The following is a 17,690-nucleotide window of genomic DNA, read 5'->3' as shown; positions in this document are numbered from 1 at the left end:
TGTATCATGTTGTATGCATGCATGTGTGATGTATCATGTTGTATGCATGCATGTGTGATGTATCATGTTGTATGCATGCATGTGTGATGTATCATGTTGTATACATGCATGTGTGATGTATCATGTTGTATGCATGCATGTGTGATGTATCATGTTGTATGCATGCATGTGTGATGTATCATGTTGTATGGATGCATGTGTGATGTATCATGTTGTACGCATGCATGTGTGATGTATCATGTTGTACGCATGCATGTGTGATGTATCATGTTGTATGCATGCATGTGTGATGTATCATGTTGTATGCATGCATGTGTGATGTATCATGTTGTATGCATGCATGTGTGATGTATCATGTTGTATGCATGCATGTGTGATGTATCATGTTGTATGCATGCATGTGTGATGTATCATGTTGTATGCATGCATGTGTGATGTATCATGTTGTACGCATGCATGTGTGATGTATCATGTTGTATGCATGCATGTGTGATGTATCATGTTGTATGCATGCATGTGTGATGTATCATGTTGTATGCATGCATGTGTGATGTATCATGTTGTATGCATGCATGTGTGATGTATCATGTTGTATGCATGCATGTGTGATGTATCATGTTGTATGCATGCATGTGTGATGCATCATGTTGTATGCATGCATGTGTGATGCATCATGTTGTACGCATGCATGTGTGATGTATCATGTTGTATGCATGCATGTGTGATGTATCATGTTGTATGCATGCATGTGTGATGTATCATGTTGTATGCATGCATGTGTGATGTATCATGTTGTATGCATGCATGTGTGATGCATCATGTTGTATGCATGCATGTGTGATGCATCATGTTGTATGCATGCATGTGTGATGTATCATGTTGTATGCATGCATGTGTGATGTATCATGTTGTATGCATGCATGTGTGATGTATCATGTTGTATGCATGCATGTGTGATGTATCATGTTGTATGCATGCATGTGTGTGATGCATCATGTTGTATGCATGCATGTGTGATGCATCATGTTGTACGCATGCATGTGTGATGTATCATGTTGTATGCATGCATGTGTGATGTATCATGTTGTATGCATGCATGTGTGATGTATCATGTTGTATGGATGCATGTGTGATGTATCATGTTGTATGCATGCATGTGTGATGTATCATGTTGTATGCATGCATGTGTGATGTATCATGTTGTATGCATGCATGTGTGATGTATCATGTTGTATGGATGCATGTGTGATGTATCATGTTGTATGCATGCATGTGTGATGTATCATGTTGTATGCGTGCATGTGTGATGTATCATGTTGTATGCATGCATGTGTGATGTATCATGTTGTATGCATGCATGTGTGATGTATCATGTTGTATGCATGCATGTGTGATGTATCATGTTGTATGCATGCATGTGTGATGTATCATGTTGTATACATGCATGTGTGATGTATCATGTTGTATGCATGCATGTGTGATGCATCATGTTGTATGCATGCATGTGTGATGTATCATGTTGTATGCATGCATGTGTGATGTATCATGTTGTATGGATGCATGTGTGATGTATCATGTTGTATGCATGCATGTGTGATGCATCATGTTGTATGCATGCATGTGTGATGTATCATGTTGTATGCATGCATGTGTGATGTATCATGTTGTATGCATGCATGTGTGATGTATCATGTTGTATGCATGCATGTGTGATGTATCATGTTGTATGGATGCATGTGTGATGTATCATGTTGTATGCATGCATGTGTGATGTATCATGTTGTATGCATGCATGTGTGATGTATCATGTTGTATGCGTGCATGTGTGATGTATCATGTTGTATGCATGCATGTGTGATGCATCATGTTGTATGCATGCATGTGTGATGTATCATGTTGTATGCATGCATGTGTGATGTATCATGTTGTATGCATGCATGTGTGATGTATCATGTTGTATGCATGCATGTGTGATGTATCATGTTGTATGGATGCATGTGTGATGTATCATGTTGTATGCATGCATGTGTGATGTATCATGTTGTATGCATGCATGTGTGATGTATCATGTTGTATGCATGCATGTGTGATGTATCATGTTGTATGCATGCATGTGTGATGTATCATGTTGTATGCATGAATGTGTGATGTATCATGTTGTATGCATGCATGTGTGATGTATCATGTTGTATGCATGCATGTGTGATGTATCATGTTGTATGGATGCATGTGTGATGTATCATGTTGTATGCATGCATGTGTGATGTATCATGTTGTATGCATGCATGTGTGATGTATCATGTTGTATGCATGCATGTGTGATGTATCATGTTGTATGCATGCATGTGTGATGTATCATGTTGTATGCATGCATGTGTGATGTATCATGTTGTATGCATGCATGTTCCAAATAAAGTCAAACTTTATGTCTATTTGTCTTTCTCTTCTGTACCCAATATCATTATTTTAGTTCTACTGCGATTCAAAGATAGTTTTTGTCAAAGCATCTCTCTAATTTATTAGCTTCTTCTGTTATTTGTTGTTATTTTCTCTGCAAATAAAACTGACTTGAAGTCCTTTCCAATGTCTTTAATATTTCTATAGCAGGGGTGTGTAAAGATGTTATTCTAGCTCCTGGGCCACGCGGAGGACCATGTGTGCACACGCGGGCCGGACTGTTCAAATCCTGGCATTACAACTACAAAATAAAGACAACTTCTGATTGTTTTCTTTGTCTTACTTTGGCCAAAAATGGAAGGAACACATTCTGAAAATATTACAACCCAAAGACAGAAAAAATGAACTGCTCCGGTGAAGTATAGATCCATGAAGGGAATGAATGTTTATAACTGAATACATTCACACATGCATAAAAATGTGTTTTTTTTGGTTGTTTGTTTGTTTTAAATGAATCGAGAACACAATATATAACAGGATAACGCCTCATTTCACATAAAACAAAAACAACAACAAGAAAAGAGAAAAAAACACAAAAAAAAAACACTCATTTGAGCAATGATTGAGCCGAAAGGGTGTAGGTTGAAGCAACGCTTATATAAACCTACCCCATCACAACAAGAACAAGGTTCAAAATATATCAAATCTAAAACATGCTTCACTTATATTACTTTTTTTTTTTAAACAATATATAAGCAACATACACGTCTCATATACACAGTTTAACATTTAAATCAAACATATACATTTGTACACCTATATATATACATATATATATATATATACATATATATATATATATATACATACATCATATATATACACAACTTATTTAAATTCCATATAAAGTGGTAATATATACATTTTAATATAACCTATATGTATAATTATGAGATCATAAATTGTATCTATATAAATATATATTATTGTCTTTCTAAAACAATGTTTGCTCTTCTTTCTTATATTTACTAATGATAAATGATTTAAAAAGCTTTTTAAACTGGTTTATGTTGTGAAGTGAAGTGAACTATATTTATATAGCGCTTTTTCTCTAGTGACTCAAAGCGCTTTACATAGTGAAACCCAATATCTAAGTTACATTTAAACCAGTGTGGGTGGCACTGGGAGCAGGTGGGTAAAGTGTCTTGCCCAAGGACACAACGGCAGTGACTAGGATGGCGGAAGCGGGAATCGAACCTGCAACCCTCAAGTTGCTGGCACGGCCGCTCTACCAACCGAGCTAAACCGCCCGAGCTAAACCGTTGGTGCTGTGTTTTATTTCATCCTTTAAACAGTTCCATATTTTAACCCCTGCTATTGTTATACTCATTCGTTTCTGCGTTTGTTCTACAATATTGGATCTTAAAAAGTAGTTCTCCTCTTAAATTATAATTCCCTTCTCTTTGTAAAAATCTTCTCTGTAACCCTGTTGGAAGTGAATCTTTACTTGCTTTATAAATCATTTGGGCAGTCTTGATTTGGATGAGATCTGGTAGTTTTAAATCAGATGTTTTTATAAATAATCCATTAGTGTGTTCTCGGGGTCCTGTGTTATGTATCAGTCTGGTGGCCCTTTTTTGCATTATGAATAGTGGTTGGATGTCCGTCCTGTATGTATTTCCCCAAACTTCTAGACAGTAACTCAAATATGGTAAAACAAAGACATTTTGTTTTCAAAATGCTTCCAAAAAAGTGGGACCCCAAAAATTGACTGTGGGACCCCATTTTTTATGACTTGATGGGGTCCCTGGGACCCCATTTGGAAAACTATCGCCAACACTGCTGGGAGTGTTGGTGCGTGCAAAACAGCAGCAGACGGCTGTTGTTGTAATAATAATCAAATATCATCCTGGGGCCAAACATCATTCATTTACAGCAGGGGAAGGGAACCTGTGGCTCTTTTGATGACTGCTTCTGGTTCTCAGATAAATCTTAGCTGACGTTGCTTAATTCGATGAGTAATAATTCCGCTGGTAATCACAGTGTTAAAAATAATGTTCAAATGATAAAACATTCTCATGCATTTTAATCCAACCATCCGTTTTCTATCGCACCTGTTCAAGAAGTCGCATTAATGGTCAAAAGTATTTTATTTATTATTGGTTAAAAATCAATGTTTTTTTTGTTTTGTTTTTAAAAGAATAAGAGATGCATGCATTTAGTTGTTGTTATCAGGGAAAGTCCAACTAAAAGACGAAGCGTAGAAATCTTTTGTCAGAGCGTGGGACGACACTTTTCAAGTGTACAGCTCTACACGTTTCTCCTCATTGAGCTAAATGGAATCCAGTCTCTGTTTAATTCCTTGCATCTTGTCTGTTTAATAAATGTCATCAGTGTTTGAACCTGACGGTTGTATTCAGTGTTAAAAATACAATACGGCTCTCACGGAAATACATTTGAAAATATTTGGCTTTCATGGCTCTCTCAGCCTGCGATGAGGTGGCGACTTGTCCAGGGTGTACCCCGCCTTCCGCCCGATTGTAGCTGAGGTAGGCGCCAGCGCCCCCCCCCGACCCCAAAAGGGAATAAGCGGTAGGAAATGGATGGATGGATGGATGGGCTCTCTCAGCCAAAAAGGTTCCCGACCCCTGATTTTAAAGCCTGGACCTCACCTGTGGACCTTGACTTTGACACTTACACCTGTGGTCAAAAGTGTAGGTACACTTGCAAAGAACATGATGTCATGGCTGTCTAGACTTTCCAATTATTTCTACAACTCTTGTTTTTTTGTGATGTAGTGATTGGAGCACATACTTGTTGCTCACAAAAAATATTCATAAAGCAGACAAACAGGCGATTCTAGTCTGCACAAAAAATCAGGATTACTGAAGGATTTACATAACTCCCGTTGCCTCAAAAAAAGCAAAAACCATCACCAAAGGCAGCACACACCCTGGCTACCACCTGTTTCCACCTGCTTCCATCGGGCAGGCGCTACAGGTGCATCAGAGGCAGAACAAACAGGATCAGAGACAGCTTCTTTCCCAGAGCTGTCACCATGTTGAACTCTAACTTATAATAATAATAATTCACCCCCGTACAATATCCTGCGCTAATACCCTACTGTAGTGGTTCTCAATTGGGGGTATGCGTACCCCTGGGGGTACTTGAAGGTATGCCAAGGGGTACGTGAGATTTTTTTAAAATATTCTAAAAATAGCAACAATTCAAAATTCCTTTATAAATATATTTATTGAATAATACTTCAGCAACAAAATATGAATGCAAGTTCATAAACTGTGAAAAGAAATGCAACAATGCAATATTTAATGTTGACAACTGGATATTTTGTGGACATGTTCCATGAATATTGATGTTAAAGATTTGTTTTTTTGTGAAAAAATGTTTAGAATGAAGTTGATGAATCCAGATGGATCTCTATTACAATCCCCAAAGAGGGCACTTTAAGTTGACGATTACTTTTATGTGTAGAAATCTGCATTTATAATTGAATCACTTGTTTATTTTTCAACACATTTTTAGTTATTTTGATCTTTTTTTCCCAAATAGTTCAAGAAAGACCACTACAAATGAGCAATATTTTGCACTGTTATACATTTTAAAGGGGAACATTATCAGCAGACCTATGTAAGCGTCAATATATACCTTGATGGTGCAGAAAAAAGACCATATATTTTTTTAACCGATTTCCGAACTCCAAATGGGTGAATTTTGGCGAATTAAACGCCTTTCTGTTTATCGGTCTTTTAGCGATGACGTCAGAATGTGACGTCGCCGAGGTAACACACCCGCCATTTTCATTTTCAACATATTACAAACACCGGGTCTCAGCTCTGTTATTTTCCGTTTTTTCGACTATTTTTTGGAACCTTGGAGACATCATGCCTCGACGGTGTGTTGTCGGAGGGTGTAACAACACTAACAGGGAGGGATTCAAGTTGCACCACTGGCCCGAAATCTGCCGCCAGACCCCCATTGAATGTACCAAAGTGTCTCCACATTTTACCGGCGATGCTAAGGCAGACATGACACAGAGATGTGTGGATAACCTGCAGATGCATTTGCAACGATAGTCAACGAAATCACAAAAGTGAGTTTTGTTGATGTTGACTTACGTGCTAATCAGACATATTTGGTTGCGGCGTGACTGCCAGATAATCGACGCTAACATGCTACGCTAATCGACGCTAACATCCTATTTACCGGCGGTGCTAAAGCAGACATGGCACAGAGATGTATGGATAACCTGCAGATGCATTTGCAACTATAGTCAACGAAATCACAAAGGTGAGTTTTGTTGATGTTGACTGCCAGCTAATCGATGCTAACATGCTACGCTAATCAATGCTAACATGCTATTTACCGGCGGTGCTAAAGCAGACATGGTACAGAGATGTATGGATAACCTGTAGATGCATTTGCAACTATATTACGTTTGCTTCCACCCACTTTTAATGCGAAAAAAACATTTACCAATCGACGGATTTAAGTTGCTCCAGTGTCACAAGATGCGGAAGTCCTGATCGTTTGGTCCGCACATTTTACCGGCGATGCTAACGCAGCTATTCGGCCATGCTATGGCGATGAATAGCGTCAATAGCTAATCGCTCAATAGCTTCAGTTTCTTCTTCAATACTTTCATACTCCAACCATCTGTTTCAATACATGCGTAATCTGTTGAATCGCTTAAGCCGCTGAAATCCGAGTTTGAATCCGAGCTAATGTCACTATATCTTGCTGTGGTATTCCCATTGTTTGTTTACATTGGCAGCACTGTGTGACGTCACAGGGAAATGGATAGTGGTTTCGAAGATAGCGAAAATAAGGCACTTTAAAGCTTTATTTAGGGATATTCCGGAAACGGTAAAATTTTGAAAAAAAGTACAACAAGCCACTGGGAACTGATTTTTATTGTTTTTAACCCTTTTGAAATTGTGATAATGTTCCCCTTTAATAAATCAGAAATTGATGACATAGTGCTGTATTTTACTTCTTTTATCTTTTTTTTTTTTTCAACCCAAAATGCTTTGCTCCTGATTAGGGGGTACTTGAATTAAAAAAATGTTCACAGGAGGTACATCACTGACAAAAGGTTGAGAACCACTGCCCTACTGTGCAATACTACCCTTCGAGTGCAATACGTCCGACACTGATTGTTATTTATTACTTGTTCTGTATATTGTACAGTACTTTGTATTTCTATAGTGTTTTGTATATTGTACAAGATTGCTTGTTATTTTTATTGGATAGTAGTCTGTTTATTTAAATTGTTAGTTTTTCCTTTATTAACCCTTGTGTTCATTATTTTACCCCATATTTGTTCCCACAACTGCACCTTAAGTTGGAGTCTTTAATCTTGTTATATGCAAATATAATGACAATAAAGTCTATTCTATTCTTTTATGAATTTATTATGGCTCTACTGAAAATGTGACTGGGTCCAAAGTATACATACAGCAATGTTAATATTTGCTTAAATGTCCCTTGGCAAGTTTCACTGCAATAAGGTGATTTTGGTAGCCATCTACAAGTTTCTGCTTACATTTTTCACCGCTAAATGTGTTGCTTTTCTGACATGGACTTGTTTCTTCAGCATTGTCCACACCTTTAAGTCAGGTCTTTGGGAAGGCCATTCTAACAAAACCTTCATTCCAGCCTGATTTAGCCATTCCTTTACCACTTTTGAGGTGTGTTTGGGGTCATTGTCCTGTTGGAACACCCAACTGTGGCTAAGACCCAACCTCCGGGCTGATGATTTTAGAATTTGGAGCTAATCCTCCTTTCTCATTGTCCCATTTTAAGCAGCAGTTCCAATGGCAGCAAAACCGGCCCAGAGCATAACACTACCACCACCATGCTTGGCGGTTGGAATGGTGTTCCCGGGATTAAAGGCCTCACCTTTTCTCCTCCAAACATATTGCTGGGTATTATCCATGCGTTTGTTACGTCTCGCCTCGACTACTGTAACGTATTATTTTCGAGTCTCCCCATGTCGAGCATTAAAAGATTACAGTTGGTACAAAATGCGGCTGCTAGACTTTTGACAAGAACAAGAAAGTTTGATCACATTACGCCTGTACTGTATAAACATTATATACATATATACATACATATATACCTGTACTGTATATACATTATATACATTATATACATACATATATACCTATACTGGCTCACCTGCACTGGCTTCCTGTGCACTTAAGATGTGACTTTAAGGTTTTACTACTTACGTATAAAATACTACACGGTCTAGCTGCATCCTATCTTGCCGATTGTATTGTACCATATGTCCCGGCAAGAAATCTGCGTTCAAAGGACTCCGGCTTATTAGTGATTCCCAGAGCCCAAAAAAAGTCTGCGGGCTATAGAGCGTTTTCATTTCGGGCTCCAGTACTCTGGAATGCCCTCCCGGTAAAAGTTCGAGATGCCACCTCAGTAGAAGCATTTAAGTCTCACCTTAAAACCCATTTGTATACTCTAGCCTTTAAATAGACTACCTTTTTAGACCAGTTGATCTGCCGTTTCTTTTCTTTTTCTCCTATGTCCCACTCTCCCTTGTGGAGGGGGTCCGGTCCGATCCGGTGGCCATGTACTGCTTGCCTGTGTATCGGCTGGGGACATCTCTGCGCTGCTGATCCGCCTCCGCTTGGGATGGTTTCCTGCTGGCTCCGCTGTGAACGGGACTCTCGCTGCTGTGTTGGATCCGCTTTGGACTGGACTCTCGCGACTGTGTTGGATCCATTTATGGATTGAACTTTCACAGTATCATATTAGACCCGCTCGACATCCATTGCTTTCCTCCTCTCCAAGGTTCTCATAGTCATCATTGTCACAGACGTACCACTGGGTGTGAGTTTTCCTTGCCCTTATGTGTGCCTACCGAGGATGTCGTAGTGGTTTGTGCAGCCCTTTGAGACACTAGTGATTTAGGGCTATATAAGTAAACATTGATTGATTGATTGATTGATTGTGACCAAACAGCTCCATTTGTGTTTCATCTGACATTACGGACAAATTCAAGTATGTGCTCCAATCACTACATCACAGAAAAATAAGAGTTGTAGAAATGATTGGAAACTGAAGACAGCCATGACATGATGTTCTGTACAAGTGTATATAGAGATTGAACAAGTTTGGTCCCAGCATTGACCCCTGGGGTACACCACCAGATGTATTGAGGCGTTGCAGCGGAAGTGTGCAGTGCGGACTAACTACCTTATGGTCCGAGAGACACATGTCCTCGTTGGGCTTCTTCAGCTCCCTGGCTATCTCCAACTCCAGCCGGCGCTGCTCCAGCTTGCGCTCTTTGTTCAGCCGCTTCTCGTCCCTTTTCTCCTGCCGCACGCGCTCGCGCTCCTGGAGAGTCCACAACGTTAAGAGGCGTTATTCAAGCGGGCGCCGGCCAGCGAGCGCGAGGACAAGAACGACGACTAACTCCACGCGGAGCGTTCAAACGCTGCCGTGCATTGACAGGAAGAGTGGCGGGCATCAAATGTTAGCGGTACAAAATATGTGTTGGCTTTTGTTTGCATGCCTATTGACTACCTCTGCTTTTTTGCGAGCCTCAACAGCCTTCATCAGCATTACATGCTGCCTCCTTCTCTCTCTCTCCTACAGTGGCAGAAAACAAAGGCACATTACAGTAACAAGTGACAGGCGGCACACATACTGGACGCACTCAGGTGACGCTCAGCGATGCTTCACATGTGCACACTGGGACATGTATGGTGGAAGCATTACGTGAGGAGTACACGATGGCAACCAAAAGGCAACACAGAGATGCGGTACGTAGTAGGATGTGATGACAGGCTCAAAAAAAAAGACAAGCAGCTGGAATCAGTGATGGCGCCTCTATGAACTACGGCCGGCAGAACAGAAGCAGCACGGTGTCGCCAGGCGGGAGTCTTCCGACAAGACGCCATGACCACCTTTCCATGCACGACGGTTCTCAAATTGTTGCTTTTTGCGTTTCCACAGCGACGGTACAGGCCAGAAGTTTGGACACGCCTTCTCATTTTTGGAACTATTTGCATATAATATGACTAAAAGTGCAATACTTTTTCATAACATGGTCACTACTGCCTGGTTTCCCGTTTTATATTCTTATTTTACTGTTATATTTTAATTCCCATTGTTGCATTTTCTTTTTATTCTTATTGTAATGTTTTTTTTCCATTTATACCCACATTATTTACTTTTTAAATTGACCTCAACTCTGTACATTGCTGCTGGAATTTAAATTTTCCTGAAGGAATCAATAAAGTACTATCCATCTAAAATGATGGGCAGCGCGGCGGAGCAAGGGGTAGTGCGTGTGCCACACAATATGAAGGTACTGGGGTCGATCCTGGGCTCGGGATCTTTCTATGTGGAGTTTGCATGTTCTACCCGTGACTGCGTGGGTTCGACTCTGGCTTCCTCCCACCTCCAAAGACATGCACCTGGGGAGAGGCTCCTCCCACCTCCAAAAACATACACCTGGGGATAGGCCCCTCCCACCTCCGAAGACATGCACCTGGGGATAGGCCCCTCCCACCTCCAAAGACATGCACCTGGAGATAGGCCCCTCCCACCCCCAAAGACATGCACCTGGGGATAAGCCCCTCCCACCTCCAAAGACATGCACCTGGGGATAGGCCCCTCCCACATCCATAGACATGCACCTGGGGATAGGCCCCTCCCACCTCCAAAGTCACGCACCTGGGGATAGGCCCCTCCCACTTCCAAAGACATGCACCTGGGGATAGGCCCCTCCCACCTCCAAAAACATAAACCTGGGGATAGGCCCCTCCCACCTCCAAAGACATGCACCGTGGGATAGGCTCCTCCCACCTCCAAAAACATACACCTGGGGATAGGCCCCTCCCACCTCCAAAGACATGCACCTGGGGACAGGCTTCTCCCACCTCCAAAGACATGCACCTGGGGATAGGCCCCTCCCACTTCCAAAGACATGCACCTGGGGATAGGCCCTCCCACCTCCAAAAACATAAACCTGGGGATAGGCCCCTCCCACCTCCAAAAACATAAACCTGGGGATAGGCCCCTCCCACCTCCAAAGACATGCACCTGGGGATAGGCCCCTCCCACCTCCAAAGACATGCACCTGGGGATAGGCTCCTCCCACCTCCAAAAACATACACATGGGGACAGGCACCTCTCACCTCCAAAAACATACACATGGGGACAGGCACCTCCCACTTCCAAAGACATGCACCTGGGGATAGGCACCTCCCACCTCCAAAGACATGCACCTGGGGATAGGCTCCTCCCACCTTCAATGACATGCACCTGGGGATAGGCTCCTCCCACCTCCAAAGACATGCACCTGGGGAGAGGCTCCTCCCACCTCCAAAAACATACACCTGGGGATAGGCCCCTCCCACCTCCGAAGACATGCACCTGGGGATAGGCCCCTCCCACCTCCAAAGACATGCACCTGGAGATAGGCCCCTCCCACCCCCAAAGACATGCACCTGGGGATAGGCCCCTCCCACCTCCAAAGACATGCACCTGGGGATAGGCCCCTCCCACATCCATAGACATGCACCTGGGGATAGGCCCCTCCCACCTCCAAAGTCACGCACCTGGGGATAGGCCCCTCCCACTTCCAAAGACATGCACCTGGGGATAGGCCCCTCCCACCTCCAAAAACATAAACCTGGGGATAGGCCCCTCCCACCTCCAAAGACATGCACCTGGGGATAGGCTCCTCCCACCTCCAAAAACATACACCTGGGGATAGGCCCCTCCCACCTCCAAAGACATGCACCTGGGGACAGGCTTCTCCCACCTCCAAAGACATGCACCTGGGGATAGGCCCCTCCCACTTCCAAAGACATGCACCTGGGGATAGGCCCTCCCACCTCCAAAAACATAAACCTGGGGATAGGCCCCTCCCACCTCCAAAAACATAAACCTGGGGATAGGCCCCTCCCACCTCCAAAGACATGCACCTGGGGATAGGCCCCTCCCACCTCCAAAGACATGCACCTGGGGATAGGCTCCTCCCACCTCCAAAAACATACACATGGGGACAGGCTCCTCCCACCTCCAAAAACATACACATGGGGACAGGCACCTCCCACTTCCAAAGACATGCACCTGGGGATAGGCACCTCCCACCTCCAAAGACATGCACCTGGGGATAGGCTCCTCCCACCTTCAATGACATGCACCTGGGGATAGGCTCCTCCCACCTCCAAAGACATGCACCTGGGGATAGGCTCCTCCCACCTCCAAAAACATGCACCTGGGGATAGGCTCCTCCCACCACCAAAGACATGCATCTGGAGATGCCCCCTCCCACCACCAAAGACATGCACCTCCAAGGACATGCACCTCCAAACCCAGACTGGTCCAATCTGTTGGAGCAGTCTGGGTTTGGAGGTTGCCAGGAGAACAATACACTTTGGACTGCATTGTGGCGAGTGTCAAATTTGGTATAGGAGGAATTATGGTGTGGGGTTTTTGTTTTTCCGGTGTTGGGCTTGGCCCCTTAGTTCCAGTGAAAGGAACTTTGAATGCTCCAGGATACCAAAACACTTTGGACAATTCCATGCTCCCAACCTTGTGGGAACAGTTTGGAGCGAGCCCCTTCCTCTTCCAACATGACTTGGCACCAGTGCACAAAGCAAGGTCCATGAAGACATGGATGACAGAGTCTGGTGTGGATGAATTTGACTGGCCTGCACAGAGTCCTGACCCCATAGAACACCTTTGGGATGAATTAGAACTGAGACTGAGAGCCAGGCCTTCTCCACCAACATCAGTGTGTGACCTCACCGATGTGCTTTTGGAAGAATGGTGGAAAATTACTATGAGCAAACTCCGCAACCTTGTGGACAGCCTTCCTGCAAGAGTTGAAGCTGTAATAGCTGCAAAAGGTCATATTGAACCCTATGGGTTAGGAATGGGATGGCACTTCAACTTCATATGTGAGTCACAGCAGGTGGCCAAATACTTTTGGCAATATAGTGTAACTCCACATGTGTTCATTCATAGTTTTGATGTGACAATCTACAATTTAAGTAGTCATGAAAATATAGAAAGCGCATTGAAAGAGAAGGTGTGTCCAAACTTTTAGACTGTACTGTATATAAATATATATATGTATCTATTTATATATAATATATATATATATAAACATATATATACATTTAAAAACATACAGTAATAGTAACAGGGCTGTTCGTGGTCATTTCCTGGACTTTTTCCCCACACTTAGAACCCAGCGGCTTATAAAAACCTATAATATATATATATATATATATATATATATATATAAATTTGTTTTGGAGTCTGCATGAAGTCAGCATTGTCCATTTTCTTTTTTTTTTTGTACCTTTCTGAATGAATATGTTTCTTTTTTTCCTCTGTTATGTGTTTAAATTTGAAAAGGAAATAACTTCATTTCAGTTGTTGCCCAAACCCACTCAAGAGCGTCCGTGTAAGTCCTTAACATCCTTTTTCCCTCTTTTGGAATAGAAAAATACATTTAACATAATAAAACTATTTCAAAGTTCGATAATAAAAATATTTATTTTCATTGGTAGTCAATGGAGCAGGCCAACAGGAGCATGTCCGTGGCCATTTGTTCTACTTTCATTTCTGAAACAAAAGTTGGACAACTATTTAATGAGACTTTTTGAAAACGACAATAGGACTCCCGCTGAACAAAGATGTTAGCGTTATGCTAAAGTCATGCTAAACTGCTTCTGGTTCAATTTGTCATCACACAAATAAACACGCATTTTTGCATTTTGGATGAACATAATAAATATCAATGTTTTTTTTAATCTGGAAAAAAAATCTATAAAAGGAAAACTGCACAAAATCCAATTTTATGGCAATATTTTAATGAAAATCAACTCTTTTCTTGTTTGTTTTCAAATCTGCCATATACACCGTATTTTTCGGACTGTAAATCGCCGTTTTTTTCATAGTTTGGCCGGGGGTGCGACTTATACTCAGGAGCGACTTATGTGTGAAATTATTAACACATTACCGTAAAATATCAAATAATATTATTTAGCTCATTCACGTAAGAGACTAGACGTATGAGATTTCATGGGATTTATGGATTAGGAGTGAGAGATTGTTTGGTAAAGGTATAGCATGTTCTACAGTATAATAATAAAGGAAAAACGGCCCTAATTTTGTTTTTTGATTTACGTTTAAGAATTGGAACTAAAGTACGCGGACCGTTAGCCACCATTATCTCATATCCAAATGAGTTTGAAAATCGAAATTGGGAATTTTCTTTTCGGTTTCCTTGTCTGGGAGTAAAGGTTAAAACAGAAGAAGAAGAGCGACCTTCCGTTCAATCTAGTTCCAATTCCTAAATGAAGATAAAAAAACTGTTATATTTTCATTTCTGAAACAAAAGTTGGACAACTATTTAATTAAACTTTTTAAAAACAACAATAGGACTGTTGCTGAGCAGAGATGTTAGCGTTATGCTACAATCATGCTAAATGCAAAGGAAAAGCTAAAATTCTGCTTCCGGTTCAATTTGACATCACACAGTTAAACACACATTTTTGCATTTTGGATGAACATATATTAAATTTTTGTGTTTATCTGGGAAAATAAAGAGAAAACAGCACAAAATCCAATTTTATGGCAATATTTTAATGAAAATCTACTCTTTTTTGTTTGTTTTAAAATCTGCCATATATAATTATTGGAACTACAATGAATGGAAGGTACACGGACCGTTAGCATATCCATTATCTAGAGGTGTAAAGGTACACTAAAATTTCGGTTCGGCACGTACCTCGGTTCAGAGGTTACGTTTCAGTTCTATTTCGGTACGGTAAGAAAACAACAAAATATAAATTTTTGGGTTATTTATTTACCAAATTTGCAAAATCTTCCACCGAAAATATTTTTCTTAGTGGAATATTTGATGGTTAAATAATTCATAAGAACATTGATTTTGATTCAATATTATGTTTTGAGCAATGACAGTTTGAAAGAAAACAAAACAGCTTTGTTTTATTAGTAAACATTGCAACTTTTTCTAAATGACATTTATTCTTTAAACTTTTTTATTTCACTTTTATTATGTTTTTGTTTATTTTAATAGTATTTTTAGAATGTGCTGTGGGCCTTTAAAACATTAGCTGTGTGCCGCAAATGGCCTCCGGGGCACACTTTTGACACCCCTGCTATATATAATAAAAAATAAAATCTGATAAATATTTGGGTAAAAAGCAGAGCCTGGAGAGGCATGCACGTTTATCATAACTCTGTCTCTGCCCCTCCCTCACGAGTGCTGCTGCTGCGTGCACAATTTGTTTTGTTTTTAACTCCTTCTTAACCCTGAACGTACATTGAAAATACACACAACCCTAACTTAAAATGCCGGACATTTGAGGCATTTAAGACACTCCACCCGGACAGCCCCACAAAAGAGGACATGTCCGGTGAAAAGAGGAGGTATGGTCAGTATATCGTAGTCTGGTCGCTGCTAGCATGCCGTGTGTTGTGCCTCGATGTGCGTTTTTTACAAAACGTGCGATGCGCTACTTAATATGTCCATGTGGAACTCCGGACCGAAACCCCAGTACCGGAACGGTTCAATACAAATACACGTACCGTTACACCACTACCGTTATCACATATCCAAATTAGTATGTGTGTGAAAATCGAAATTTGGTAATTTTCTTTTCAGTATCCTCATCTGGGAGTAAACAGAATAACAGAAAAAGCAGAGCGGCGTACACGTCTGTGTACATTCTGTTCATTCTATTTCCAATTCTGAAATACAAAACATATAACTTAAATTAGGGCTGTTTTTTGATTTTTACTATCGTATTTTTCGGAGTATAAGTCGCACCTGCCGAAAATGCATAATAAAGAAGGAAAAAAAAACATATATAAGTCGCACTGGAGTATAAGTCGCACTTTTTTGGGAAATGTATTTTATAAAACCCAACCACCAAGAATAGACATTTGAAAGGCAATTTAAAATAAATAAAGAATAGTGAACAACAGGCTGAATAAGTGTAGGTTATATGAGGCATAAATAACCAACTGCTGTGTTAACCTAACATATTATGGTAAGAGTCATTCAAATAACTATAACATATACGTACGGACGGCGTGGCGGGGTTGGGAGAGTGGCCGTGCCAGCAGCCTGAGGGTTCCTGGTTCAATCCCCACCTTCTACCAACCTCGTCACGCCTGTTGTGTCCTTGAGCAAGACACTTCACCCTTGCTCCTGATGGGTGCTGGTTAGGGCCTTGCATGGCAGCTCCCTCCATCAGTGTGTGAATGTGTGTGTGAATGGGTAAATGTGGAAGTAGTGTCAAAGCGCTTTGAGTACCTTGAAGGTAGAAAAGCGCTATACAAGTACAACCCATTTACCATTTACGTATATGGCAGATTTAAAACAAAAAAAAGAGTTGCTATTCATTAAAATATAGCTGTTTTTCAATTTATTTTCCCACATAAACACAATAATTGAATATACATTCATCTAAAATGCTAAATTGCATGGTTATCTGTGTGATGAGAAATTGAAAAGGAAGCCGTTTAGCATGTTTTTAGCATAATGCTAACATCCTTTTTCAGCAGGATTCCTATTGCAGTTTTAAAAAAAGTCAAAAAATCTAAACATTTTTGATTCAGAAAGGAAAATATATATTTTTTTTCATTTGCATTTAAGAATTGGAACTAGAATGAACGGAAGGTACGCGGGACGATAACGATCCCGTTTCCTGTTTGTTACTATCAAGCCAAAGAAACCGGGACAATAGATTATTATTTTACTGGGACAATAGATTATTATTTTACTAATCCAAACGAAAAACGGAACGTCATAATCTATCTTAATTAGTCCCACTTTTCACAAGCCATTGACGATGGCATCAAGGTGTAACAAGCGGTTATAGATGCCTATTTGGAGACTAACTGCTTGACTCATTTGGTGCATGGAAACGTCGTCATTGGGAGTCGGAAGAACATCTATTAGTCATTGAGTGGAAGCTTGACTAATATTTGGTGGTGGTGAGAGAGGAATGTGCGCTGCAGTTCCACTTGATTGGATTTGGCTGCTTCGGTATTAGCACAGTGTGAGACGTGTGAGGAGCAGACAACTATTTGCTGCAAAAGGCCAGAGGAATCACTGGTGACTGACTATCTTCTGACTGCCCGTCCCCACTGTGATCCAGCAAAAAGACACAATGGTCAATCACCACTGCCAAGAACATTCCCAGCACACACAACTAAAATGCTCGTGAGGACCACGTTTGCTTCGTGACACA

The 17,690-nt window shown here is 41.1% G+C and overlaps 1 protein-coding gene across 16 annotated transcripts in view; it reads right to left on the bottom strand.

The window, feature by feature from the left end:
- baz2ba (bromodomain adjacent to zinc finger domain, 2Ba) overlaps positions 1-17,690 on the bottom strand; it is a 314,952-nt gene that overhangs the window by 47,659 nt on the left and 249,603 nt on the right. For 13 of the 16 annotated variants that reach the window (XM_061887411.1, XM_061887418.1, XM_061887415.1 and 10 more), the window contains 2 exons: positions 9,964-10,029; positions 9,634-9,774 (listed from right to left, as the gene is read on the bottom strand). The exons of 1 other annotated variant lie outside the window; for it this stretch is intronic. In XM_061887411.1, the coding sequence (XP_061743395.1) occupies positions 9,634-9,774; positions 9,964-10,029 (207 nt within the window). The remainder of the gene's footprint in view (positions 1-9,633; positions 9,775-9,963; positions 10,030-17,690) is intronic. 2 more of the 16 variants (XM_061887407.1, XM_061887408.1) reach the window with 1 other exon arrangement.

This window comes from Nerophis ophidion, linkage group LG25 (genome assembly GCF_033978795.1).
Source record: "Nerophis ophidion isolate RoL-2023_Sa linkage group LG25, RoL_Noph_v1.0, whole genome shotgun sequence".
NCBI lineage: Eukaryota > Metazoa > Chordata > Actinopteri > Syngnathiformes > Syngnathidae > Nerophis > Nerophis ophidion.
Note: the sequence above shows the minus strand (reverse complement) of the source record. Positions and strands in the feature narration are given on the sequence as shown.